Below are 12,311 nucleotides of genomic sequence, written 5' to 3' on the forward strand. Positions count from 1 at the left end.
TCCTTAGGGAGCTGTGTTAGCCTATGGCAGACTGTTTTTTAGGTCAAACCCTAGAGGATGGATCCATAGGTGTTGGTCGGGGGATGGTATCTCTGGGTGTGCACTTTTTTTCCTTGGCCCAGGTGTCTGCAGTGGTTTAACAGCCTCCTCCTTGACAATGAAGCCCTCAGAAAAACGTTTTGTAGGGATCCACTCTTGGCCCAATGGCACACAAGACTGGACATAAGTTTCTTCTGTCTCTCCAGAGCAGTGAGTGGCAAGGATTTCATTGGGATTCAGTGCTTAACCTCGTAGTCCGCCCAGCAATGCTTCCCCTAATAGCCAATAGTATTTTTTCCTCTTGAAAGACTCCTTCAGGTCTTGAAGAAGGCAGAGATGAACAAGTTACCTTAAATAAAAAAAATTCTGGAGGATTCATTATCTAAATGCAGATCCCTCAGAATCTCTGAGAATATGCCACAGGTGATAAGACTGGATCCAGAAACCTTTCTTCAGCAAAGTTCCAGCGTGCCACTAGATGGTGCTGTGCTGCTCTGTCACTTCTGGGGTAGGGTATGTAGCCAGCACAGAGTGGAACAGTATATAAGCATCACCCCTGTGAGCTGAAAAATTGAACACCATGTGGACATTCAGGTTTTCGTAGAGTTCTCTGTGGCAATGAAAAGGAATACTGAGCAGAAGAGAACTAAGTCAAGGTCGATAATCCTCTGCATCAAGATTTGCTGCACAATAAAAAGGAAACAACCCCCAAAGGGTCTGAGACCCATTCGGTCAGGGCTAAAGCTGCTACCACTGAGTTGGCTCAGAGTACCTATCGAGGACACCTGCCAGACCGCAATCATGGAGTTATTGTATACATAAAAATAAAAAAAACACTACTACCCTGACAGCCAGGTCCTGTGGGAAGGGCATATTTCACCTCTCCTCAGACTCCTCACCTGTGGAGGTACTCCTTTTTGATCTTTTCTAAAATGAGGAATATCTGGTTATACGTACCCATCAGCATAACAAGCCACTTACATTCATTAACACTTTTCTCATAGATACTTTATTTAACCACAAATTCCTCACTGCCCTCCCACCTTCCCGTTCTGTGAAGTGGCCTCTTTTTAATATCTAAAATGTCCCATGTTAGTACTCAGAACACTGGTACCAACATTTGTTAACATTCGCATTTGAGGACATGAAAAAAGAGAAACTGTTGTCAGGAAGCTGTTGTGGAACTTATGTGGCTTCACGCTATCACTTCCAGGCCAGTATGTAGTCAACACAGAGCTGCAGAGCACCACCTATCAGTGTGCAGGAGCACTGATGAAGAAAGTATTCCAGATGCCATCTGGCACCTAGGGACTATTCTAAGATGAGGAATTTTCAGTTATAAGTATTAATCAGAATTTAGACCCAATACTGGTCCAAGTACGGGAATATTTTATTTCACTTCGGGCAGACTTGAAATGGGGTACTCTCCATACACCAAGAGGCACTGACTTACAACCATTGTTCCAAAAACGCTCCAGTGAGGCTGGAATCCAAAGCAGCAAGATGGAAGACGAGCTTTCAGAAGCTGCATCAGGACAATCAATGACTGCAAATAACAAAGACTTAAGTGGCTCAATATTCTCCCAGTTAATGTAGAATGTTCAAATCCGAAGGCAGGAAGAATGAAAATGTCACTTACCCAGTGTACATCTGTTCGTGGCATTAGTCGCTGCAGATTCACATGTTGTGCATAGTCCGCCGTCTGGTGTTGGGTCGGAGTGTTACAAGTTGTTTTTGTTCGAAGAAGTCTTTTCGAGTCCCGAGACCGAGGGACTCCTCCTCCTTTGTTCCATTGCGCATGGGCGTCGACTCCATGTTAGATTGTTTTCCCCGCAGAGGGTGAGGTAGGAGTTGTGTATGTTAGTAATAGTGCCCATGCAATGGAATGAATAAGTATGTACTAACTAAGGTTTAAGTAATATATTTACAAATGTACAAATGTTGAAGATAACTTCCAAACGGCTACAGGCTCCCGGGGAGGTGGGTGGGCACATGTGAATCTGCAGCGACTAATGCCACGAACAGATGTACACTGGGTAAGTGACATTTTCAGTTTGATGGCATGTGTAGCTGCAGATACACATGTTGTGCATAGACTAGTAAGCAGTTATCTCCCCAAAAGCGGTGGCTCAGCCTGTAGGAGTGGAAGTAGTCTGAAATAAAGTTCTTAGTACGGCTTGACCTACTGTGGCTTGTTGTGCGGATAGCACGTCTACACAGTAGTGCTTAGTAAATGTGTGAGGCGTAGACCATGTGGCTGCCTTACATATCTCGTTCATTGGAATGTTTCCTAGGAAGGCCATGGTAGAGCCTTTCTTTCTGGTTGAATGTGCCCTTGGTGTAATGGGCAGTTCTCTCTTTGCTTTAAGGTAGCAGGTTTGGATGCACTTAACTATCCATCTGGCTATACCCTGTTTTGATATTGGGTTTCCTGTATGAGGCTTTTGAAATGCAATAAACATTTGTTTTGTTTTCCTAATTTCTTTTGTTCTGTCAATGTAGTACATTAGTGCTCTTCTGATGTCTAATGTATGTAGTGCCCTTTCAGCTACTGAGTCTGGCTGTGGGAAGAACACTGGTAGTTCTACCGTTTGATTTAAGTGGAACGGTGAAATAACTTTTGGTAAAAATTTTGGATTGGTTCTTAGGACCACCTTATTTTTGTGTATTTGAATAAAAGGTTCTTGTATAGTAAACGCCTGAATTTCACTTACTCTTCTTAGAGATGTGATGGCAATGAGAAATGCAACCTTCCACGTTAAGAATTGCATTTCGCAAGAGTGCATGGGTTCAAAAGGTGGGCCCATGAGTCTTGTTAAGACGAAGTTGAGGTTCCATGAAGGAACAGGTGGTGTTCTTGGTGGTATAATTCTTTTCAGGCCTTCCATAAACGCTTTAATGACAGGTATTCTAAATAGTGAAGTTGAATGGGTAATTTGCAGGTATGCAGATATTGCTGCGAGGTGTATCTTTATGGAAGAGAAGGCTAGATTTTATTTTTGTAAATGTAGCAAGTATCCTACTATATCCTTTGGAGATGCATGTAATGGTTTAACTTGATTATTATGGCAGTAGCAAACAAATCTTTTCCATTTGCTTGCATAGCAGTGACTAGTGGATGGTCTTCTAGCTTGTTTTATGACTTCCATACATTCTTGGGTGAGGTTTAAATGTCCGAATTCTAGGATCTCAGGAGCCAGATTGCTAGATTCAGCGATGCTGGGTTTGGATGCCTGATCTGTTGTTTGTGTTGTGTTAACAGATCTGGTCTGTTGGGCAACCTGACATGGGGTACTACTGACAGGTCTAGTAGTGTTGTGTACCAAGGTTGTCTTGCCCATGTTGGTGCTATTAGTATGAGTTTGTTTTGACTCAATTTGTTTACTAGATATGGAAGGAGAGGGAAGAGGGGGAAAAGCGTACGCAAATATCCCTGACCAGTTCATCCATAGAGCATTGCCTTGAGACTGCCTGTGTGGGTACCTGGATGCAAAGTTTTGGCATTTTGCGTTCTCATTTGTTGCAAATAGGTCTATGTGAGGTGTCCCCCAAATTTTGAAGTAAGTGTTTAGAATTTGGGGGTGAATCTCCCATTCGTGGACCCGTTGGTGATCTCGAGAGAGATTGTCTGCTAGTTGATTTTGGATCCCTGGAATAAATTGTGCTATTAGGCGAATGTGGTTGTGAATTGCCCATTGCCATATCTTTTGTGCCAGGAGGCACAGCTGTGTCGAGTGTGTTCCCCCCTGTTTGTTTAGATAATACATTGTTGTCATGTTGTCTGTTTTGACAAGAATGTATTTGTGGGTTATGATGGGTTGAAATGCTTTCAACGCTAGGAATACTGCTAACAATTCGAGGTGATTTATATGCAGCTTTGTTTGATGTACGTCCCATTGTCCTTGGATGCTGTGTTGATTGAGGTGTGCTCCCCACCCTGTCATGGAAGCATCTGTTGTTATCACGTATTGTGGCACTGGGTCTTGGAAAGGCCGCCCTTTGTTTAAATTTATACTGTTCCACCATAGAAGCGAGATGTATGTTTGGCGGTCTATCAACACCAGATCTAGGAGGTGACCCTGTGCATGTGACCACTGTGATGCTAGGCACTGTTGTAAGGGCCTCATGTGCAGTCTTGCGTTTGGGTCAATGGCTATGCATGAGGACATCATGCCTAGGAGTTTTAATACCGTCTTTGCCTGTATCTTTTGTGTTGGATACATGGCTTGTATAACCTTGTGAAAATTTTGAACCCTTTGTAGACTTGGAGTGGCTATTCCGTTTGTTGTGTTGATTGTCGCTCCTAAGTATTGCTGTGTTTTGCACGGCAGAATGTGAGATTTTGTATAGTTGATGGAGAAACCGAGTTTGTAGAGGGTTTGTATGACATAATCTGTGTGTTGTGAACACTTTGTTAGGGAGTTGGTCTTGATTAGCCAATCGTCTAGGTACAGGAATACGTGTATTTGCTGCCTTCTGATGTGTGCAGCTACTACTGCCAGGCATTTTGTAAATACTCTTGGTGCGGTTGTTATACCGAACGGCAACACTTTGAATTGATAATGTATTCCTTTGAATACGAACCTTAGGTATTTCCTGTGCGAGGGATGTATCGGTATGTGAAAATACGCGTCCTTTAGATCTAAGGTTGTCATGTAGTCTTGTTGCTTTAGCAGTGGTAACACGTCTTGTAGCGTGACCATGTGAAAGTGGTCTGATTTGATGTAGGTGTTTAGTGTTCTGAGATCTATGATTGGTCTCAGTGTTTTGTCCTTTTTTGGTATTAGAAAGTACAGTGAGTAAACTCCCGTGTTTTCTTGTGTACATGGTACCAATTCTATTGCGTCCTTTTGCAGTAATGCTTGAACTTCTAGTTCTAGAAGGTCTAGATGTTGTTTTGACATATTCTGTGTTTTTGGTGGGACATTTGGAGGGAGTTGGAGAAATTCTATGCAATAACCATGTCGGATAATTGCTAAGACCCAAGTGTCTGTTGTTATCTCCTCCCAAGATTTGTAAAACTGACTTAGTCTTCCCCCCACTGGTGTTGTGTGAAGGGGTTGAGTGACTTGTGAGTCACTGTTTGGTTGGAGGGGTTTTTGGACTTTGAAATTTTCCCCGGTTTCTAGGGAATTGTCCTCCTCTGTACTGGCCCCGAAAGCCTCCCCTTTGGTACTGTCCCTGGTATGTAGACGGTGTTGATTGTGAGGTGCTGGCTTGTGTGGCTTGACCCCGAAACCCCCCTCTGAAGGTTGTTTTGCGGAAGGTGCCGAAAGTGCCTCTGCCCTGCGGGGAATAGAGTGCGCCCATGGCCTTGGCTGTGTCATTGTCCTTTTTCAATTTCTCAATTGCCGTGTCAACTTCGGGTCCAAACAATTGTTGTTCATTGAACGGCATATTGAGCACCGCTTGCTGTATTTCCGGTTTAAAGCCAGATGTGCGCAACCATGCGTGCCTTCTTATGGTTACTGCGGTATTTATTGTTCTTGCAGCTGTGTCCGCTGCGTCCATAGAGGAGCGTATTTGGTTATTGGAGATGTTTTGTCCTTCCTCAACCACTTGTTTTGCCCGTTTTTGAAATTCCTTGGGTAGATGCTCGATGAGATGCTGCATCTCGTCCCAATGGGCTCTATCATATCGCGCTAGGAGCGCCTGAGAGTTGGCGATGCGCCACTGGTTTGCAGCTTGTACTGCGACCCTTTTCCCAGTTGCGTCGAACTTGCGGCTCTCCTTATCCGGAGGTGGTGCCTCGCCTGATGTGTGCGAGTTGGCTCTCTTGCGAGCTGCCCCTACCACGACTGAATCTGGTGGCAGCTGTGAGGTGGTAAAAGTAGGGTCCGTGGGCGGTGCTTTATATTTTTTCTCCACCCTTGCAGTTATCGCTCTACTCTTGACAGGTTCTTTGAAGATCTGTTTTGCGTGCCTTAGCATTCCTGGAAGCATAGGTAGGCTTTGGTAGGAGCTATGGGTGGAGGAGAGGGTGTTGAAAAGGAAGTCATCCTCGACAGGTTCTGCGTGTAACGACACGTTATGGAATTCTGCTGCCCTAGCTACCACCTGTGCATACGCTGTGCTGTCCTCAGGTGGTGAGGGCTTGGTAGGGTACAACTCAGGACTATTGTCTGATACTGGGGCGTCATATAGTTCCCAAGCGTCCTGGTCGTCTTGGCTCATGGTGGTATGAGCCGGTGAATGTGACGGAGTCTGTGCCGGTGATGTGTGAGTTACAGGTGTTCTGGAGGAGAGGGTGGCGGAGTTACCTTCTTCACAATTTTTTGTGGTGTTTGTTCTTGTGTTTGGAACTCGAGTCTCCTTTTTCTCCTGATTGGGGGAAGAGTGCTGATCTTCCCTGTCCCACTTTGTATGAAGATCCGCTTTTGTGTGTGGTCTACATCAGTGGTCTGTAACTCTTCTTCAAATCTGTGTTTGCGCATTTGAGAGGACAGTGATTGTTCCTCTGTATATGAGCTGGCAGTTGGTTCGGTTGCTGGTCGTTTTGGCACCGAAACTGTGTCTCTGCTTTTTTTCGGCTCCGAGGAGAATTTTTTCTTTTTCGGCGTCGAGCTTTCTCGGCGTCGATCTTCCTCGGTGCCGCTGTCTCTGCGTCGAGCAGCTTCGGTTCCGCTGTCTCGGCGTCAATCTTTTTCGGCAGCACTTTCTCGGTCCCGAGATTGCTGCGTGCCTGTATCTCGACCCGAGTCGGACGATCTCGGCACCAGTTCGGCCTTTTTCGGTGCCGATGGACGGTCACCTACTTTATGGGTTGAGCCATGGCTTGTTGGCAGTGGCGTCCCCTGGGCCTTGTCTGTTTTCTTGTGTGGTGCTTGCTTCGACGTCTTACTCACGGTTTCTTCGACGTCGAATTCCTCCGAGTCCGATTCATGGATGGAGAAGGCTTCCTCTTCTTCTCCTTGTCCCTCGAACTCTCGGTGTCCTGTCGGCGTGGACGCCATCTGCAATCTTCTGGCTCGCCGGTCACGGAGCGTTTTTCGGGACCGAAACGCACGACAGGCCTCACACGTTTCTTCTTTGTGCTCGGGCGACAGGCACAAGTTACAGACCAAATGTTGGTCTGTATATGGATATTTATTGTGGCATTTAGGACAGAATCGGAACGGGGTCCGTTCCATCAGTGTCGATGTTACACGCGGTCGGGCCGACCAGGCCCCGACGGGGGATCGAAATTACCCCGAAGGGCTACCGGAGCTCTTCACGATTCGGTGTCGATTCTATTCTTACCCGATACCGAGCGAAACAATACCGACGTAGTTTTCCGAAGTTAAGACTATCTTTCCGTCCCGAAACCCGGAGCGAAAAGGAACACGTCCGAACCCGATGGCGGAAAAAAAACAATCTAACATGGAGTCGACGCCCATGCGCAATGGAACAAAGGAGGAGGAGTCCCTCGGTCTCGGGACTCGAAAACACTTCTTCGAACAAAAACAACTTGTAACACTCCGACCCAACACCAGACGGCGGATTATGCACAACATGTGTATCTGCAGCTACACATGCCATCGAACACAACTTCTCCTGGTGCACTGTGGGTTTCAGAGAGGATTTACAAGATAGCTTCTTTGAAGATTAACAACTTGCAAACATCAGCACCCACTACAGGCCAGAAGTATAGGGACTGTGTGAACTACAGCCGAAAAATGCTACCAAAAGTTACTTACCGATCACACCATTGCTCTATTATGGGTATCTTCATCAAATGTTATGTGTATTTGATAAACCTAGAATAGAACCCCTTCCTTCAGGGATCTCAGAAAATAAAACAATTAAAACATGCTAGGTAAAATCAAAATCAGAGTCAATATAAAGCAAGATTTGATTTCGATTTATAATCCATGTTTTTTTTATTTTTACAATACACTTGAGATAATATAATTCAAAAGAGTTTCAAACTAAACATATGCAACAGCACACAGCAGCAGTGTGGTCCAAACCTTTTTCCTTTTTAAAAAAAAAATTGAAATGTTTCCAACAGGCAAGAAGTCGAACATATGGAAAATAAAATCAAAGCTGCGACTCTGAACTTCCTATGGACCTCCACAATCCTAGCACATAGCAGAGGGACAGTTAAACCCTTAGATCTTATATTCCATTAATGTGACAGACCTCATTAAACAACATTTCAAATTTTTTTCTTTTTTTTTTTAAACTGAAGATTCTTTTGCCTGGCATTTGCTATGCTTCACATGAGAGTTAAGTGTTGGAATAGACGTTTTTCTTTCATTTAGCTTGATCAGTGGAAGCCCTTGTTTTCTGACAAGGATATGCTAAGAATGTTACTTGGTAGTCAATACATATAATGTTGCTCTGACTTGGTGCTTACTGCACAATTCAAAGAGAAAAGGCGTTTTCTCTACGACTAAGAATGCAGTAGGGAAAAACATATTTGCAAATATTCTTTCACTTTTCACTAGATGTCCTTCTTGGGTTGTTAAATGAAACATTCTTCTTTGTATTCTCCAAATCAAAGTTAGTGAGTCCTTGTAGGAAGTTGGCTCTGTATGTACTATTTCAAAGTAAGAAATAACATGCACAGAGTCCAAGGGTTCCCCTTAGAGGTAAGATAGTGGCAAAAAGAGATAATTCTAATGCTCTATTTTGTGGTAGTGTGGTCGAGCAGTAGGCTTCTCAGAGGGTAGTGTTAAGCATTTGTTGTACACACACAGGCAATAAATGAGGAACACACTCAAAGACAATTCCAGGCCAATAGGTTTTTGTATAGAAAAATATATTTTCATTGTTTATTTTAAGAACCACAGGTTCAAGATTTACAAACAATACTTTAAATGAAAGGTATTTCACTTAGGAACTTTGAATTAGCAAAATAGCATATACAGTTTTTACACAAATGGCAATAAGCTATTTTAAAACTAGACAGTGCAATTTTCAACAGTTCCTGGAGTGGTCAGGTGCAGAGGTCAAAGTGGTGCCCAAAACGCATAGGTTTCAATGGAGAAGGGGGTGCCCCAGTTCCAGTCTGCCAGCAGGTAAGTACCCGCGTCTTCGGAGGGCAGACCAGGGGGGTTTTGTAGGGCACCGGGGGGGACATAAGTCAGCACAAAAAGTACACCCTCAGCGGCACGGGTGCGGCTGCGTGCAGTGCACAAACAGGCGTCTGGTTCGCAATAGGTTTCAATGGGAGACCAAGGGGTCTCTTCAGCGATGCAGGCAGGCAAGGTGGGGGGGGGGGGGGGGGTGGGGGTTAGGGCTCCTCTGGGTAGCCACCACCTGGGCAAGGGAGAGGGCCACCTGGGGATCGCTCCTGCACTGGAGGTCGGATCCTTCAGGTCCTGGGGGCTGCGGGTGCAGTGTCTTTACCAGGCGTCGGGTCTTTGAAGCAGGCAGTCGCGGTCAGGGGGAGCCTCGGGATTCCCTCTGCAGGCATCGCTGTGGGGGCTCAGGGGGGTCAACTCTGGCTATTCACGGTCTCTCAGTCGCCGGGGAGTCCTCCCTGTAGTGTTTGTTCTCCACAAGTCGAGCCGGGTGCAGAGTGCAAAGTCTCACGTTTCCGGCGGGAAACGTGTGTTGTTTCAAAGTTGCTTCTTTGTTGCAAAGTTGCAGTCTTTGTGGAGCAGAGCCGCTGTCCTCAGGAGTTCTTGGTCTTCTAGATGCAGGGTAGTCCTCTGAGGCTTCAGAGGTCGCTGGAGCAGTGTCTTTAGAAGTGGGGAGACAGGCCGGTAGAACTGGGGCCAAAGCAGTTGATGTCTCCATCTTCTCTGAAGGTTTTCAGCTCAGCAGTCCTTCTTCTTAGGTTGCAGGAATCTATCTTGCTGTGTTCTGGGAGCCCCTAAATTCTCGATTTAGGGGTGTGTTTAGGTCTGGGGGGGGGGGTAGTAGCAAATGGCTACTAGCCCTGAGGGTGGCTACACCCTCTTTGTGCCTCCTCCCTGAGGGGAGGGGGGCACATCCCTATCCCTATCTAAAAATCAGTCACCTCAGAACACCTTAGGGGCTGTCCTGACTGGCCAGTGACGACTCCTTGTTTTTTATCATTATCTCCTCCGGCCTTGCCGCCAAAAGTGGGGCCGTGGCCGGAGGGGGCGGGCAACTCCACTAGCTGGAGTGCTCTGGGGTGCTGTAACAAAGGGGGTGAGCCTTTGAGGCTCACCGCCAGGTGTTACAGTTCCTGCAGGGTGAGGTGAGAAGCACCTCCACCCAGTACAGGCTTTGTTACTAGCCACAGAGTGACAAAGGCACTCTCCCCATGTGGCCAGCAACATGTCTGGTGTGTGTCAGGCTGCTAAAACTAGTCACCCTACACTGGTAGTCGGTTAAGGTTTCAGGGAGCCCCTCTAAGGTGCCCTCTGGGGTGTATTTTACAATAAAATGTACACTGGCATCAGTGTGCATTTATTGTGCTGAGAAGTTTGATACCAAACTTCAGTTTTCAGTGTAGCCATTATGGTGCTGTGGAGTTCGTGCATGACAGACTCCCAGACCATATACTCTTATGGCTACCCTGCACTTACAATGTCTAAGGTTTTGCTTAGACACTGTAGGGGGCATAGTGCTCATGCACTTATGCCCTCACCTATGGTATAGTGCACCCTGCCTTAGGGCTGTAAGGCCTGCTAGAGGGGTGACTTATCTATACATATAGGCAGTGTGAGGTTGGCATGGCACCCTGAGGGGAGTGCCATGTCGACTTAGTCATTTTATCCCCACTAGCACACACAAGCTGGCAAGCAGTGTGTCTGTGCTAAGTGAGGGGTCCCCAGGGTGGCATAAGACATGCTGCAGCCCTTAGAGACCTTCCCTGGCATCAGGGCCCTTGGTACCAGGGGTACCAGTTACAAGGGACTTACCTGGGTGCCAGAGTGTGCCAATTGTGGAAACAAAAGTACAGGTTTAGGGAAAGAACACTGGTGCTGGGGCCTGGTTAGCAGGCCTCAGCTCACTTTCAAATCATAACTTGGCATCAGCAAAGGCAAAAAGTCAGGGGGTAACCATGCCAAGGAGGCATTTCCTTACATTCCTCATTCCGTCATGGTGAAGGAATATTGGGCATTTCTTAAGCAGATAAAAATGCTAAACATGTTCAAAGGTTTCTTAATGGCCTATGAAGATTTTTATTTTCCAGAAGCCTACAAGCTCCCCAACAAACTCTTCAATACGTTCGTAAACAAACCCACACTTATCACATCTTACACAAACTAAATTTAACCCCTCAAATTCCAAGATAACCTATCCACAACTCCCACCACATAGATGGAATAGAGATGAAGGTTAAGGTAATATGTCCGATAGCAGACTGTATATGTGTGCTTCATGCTATGATTGTGAAGGTGCATGGGCAGTCAAAGTGATGGTGCAGGTGTTTCTCCAAGTGAGGTTACATGCTGATGGGAGTACTTCCATTTAGTTTTTAAGGATTAAAAGGGGAACAACAAAAACATGCTTGAGCACCAATGCACTAAGTTATTTAGAGATGATGATGATACAAAGATGCAACCAATTACATCAAACCCACATAATTATATACAGTGCAGACGCTTTGTTTTATTTTCTGCATGCTTTTGAGTGCTGTCCCTTAGCAGTCTATTGTCCACCTAGGTGCAATTTATTTTTATGTCAAATGAGCCTTGTGAATCCTGATTATGATAAATGTGTTATACGTAAAAGTTTGTTTTAATGTGATCCAAAAGACCAATATTTTCAAACACATCTAAGGTGCCTCGTAATGTTGGTCTGTGGCAAGACTTATATCGCAAAGGTAAAGATAAATATCAAACCTGCTGCAAATCCATCAAATATCCTGTTTTTTCTTAAGACTGGATGGCTGTTGGTACTGATGAGCACACCGGCCTGAGCATTTCTGAAGATGTCATTCTCTTCAAGAATTCCTAACAAAAGTAAAACAAACTTTAGAAGTAAAAATACGTCAACATTAAAAATAAACAAGCACATATTAACATGTGGAAAGACTCCCAGATACAACAATCTATCTTTATCTGAGGTTGCGGTTTTCATCCCGATTGCAGCTCTTGAGGAAGGTGGCTCGCTCTATATAGTGTACCAAAATAATGTACGCTGTGCTGAGTCCAGGTATTCCTTGCTAGTGTACAGGGGCTTGCTTTAACAATCCCAAGGTGCTCTATTTGTGGTAGTGTGGTCGAGCAGTCTTGGGCTTATCAGAGCGGAGCATTGGGCATTTGTTGTACACACAGAGTCAATGAATGAGACACACACTCAATAAGGAAATCCGGTACCAATTTGTTAAAAATAACAGATTTTTGTAATGATTTAGACACAAAGAT

At 45.3% G+C, this 12,311-nt stretch overlaps 1 protein-coding gene across 2 annotated transcripts in view; it reads right to left on the reverse strand.

The window, feature by feature from the left end:
• Window positions 1-12,311, reverse strand: part of FBXO11 (F-box protein 11) — a 608,024-nt gene that overhangs the window by 84,319 nt on the left and 511,394 nt on the right. For both annotated transcript variants that reach the window (XM_069234039.1, XM_069234040.1), the window contains exon 19: window positions 11,787-11,897. In XM_069234039.1, the coding sequence (XP_069090140.1) occupies window positions 11,787-11,897 (111 nt within the window). The remainder of the gene's footprint in view (window positions 1-11,786; window positions 11,898-12,311) is intronic.

This window comes from Pleurodeles waltl, chromosome 5 (genome assembly GCF_031143425.1).
Source record: "Pleurodeles waltl isolate 20211129_DDA chromosome 5, aPleWal1.hap1.20221129, whole genome shotgun sequence".
Classification (NCBI taxonomy): domain Eukaryota; kingdom Metazoa; phylum Chordata; class Amphibia; order Caudata; family Salamandridae; genus Pleurodeles; species Pleurodeles waltl.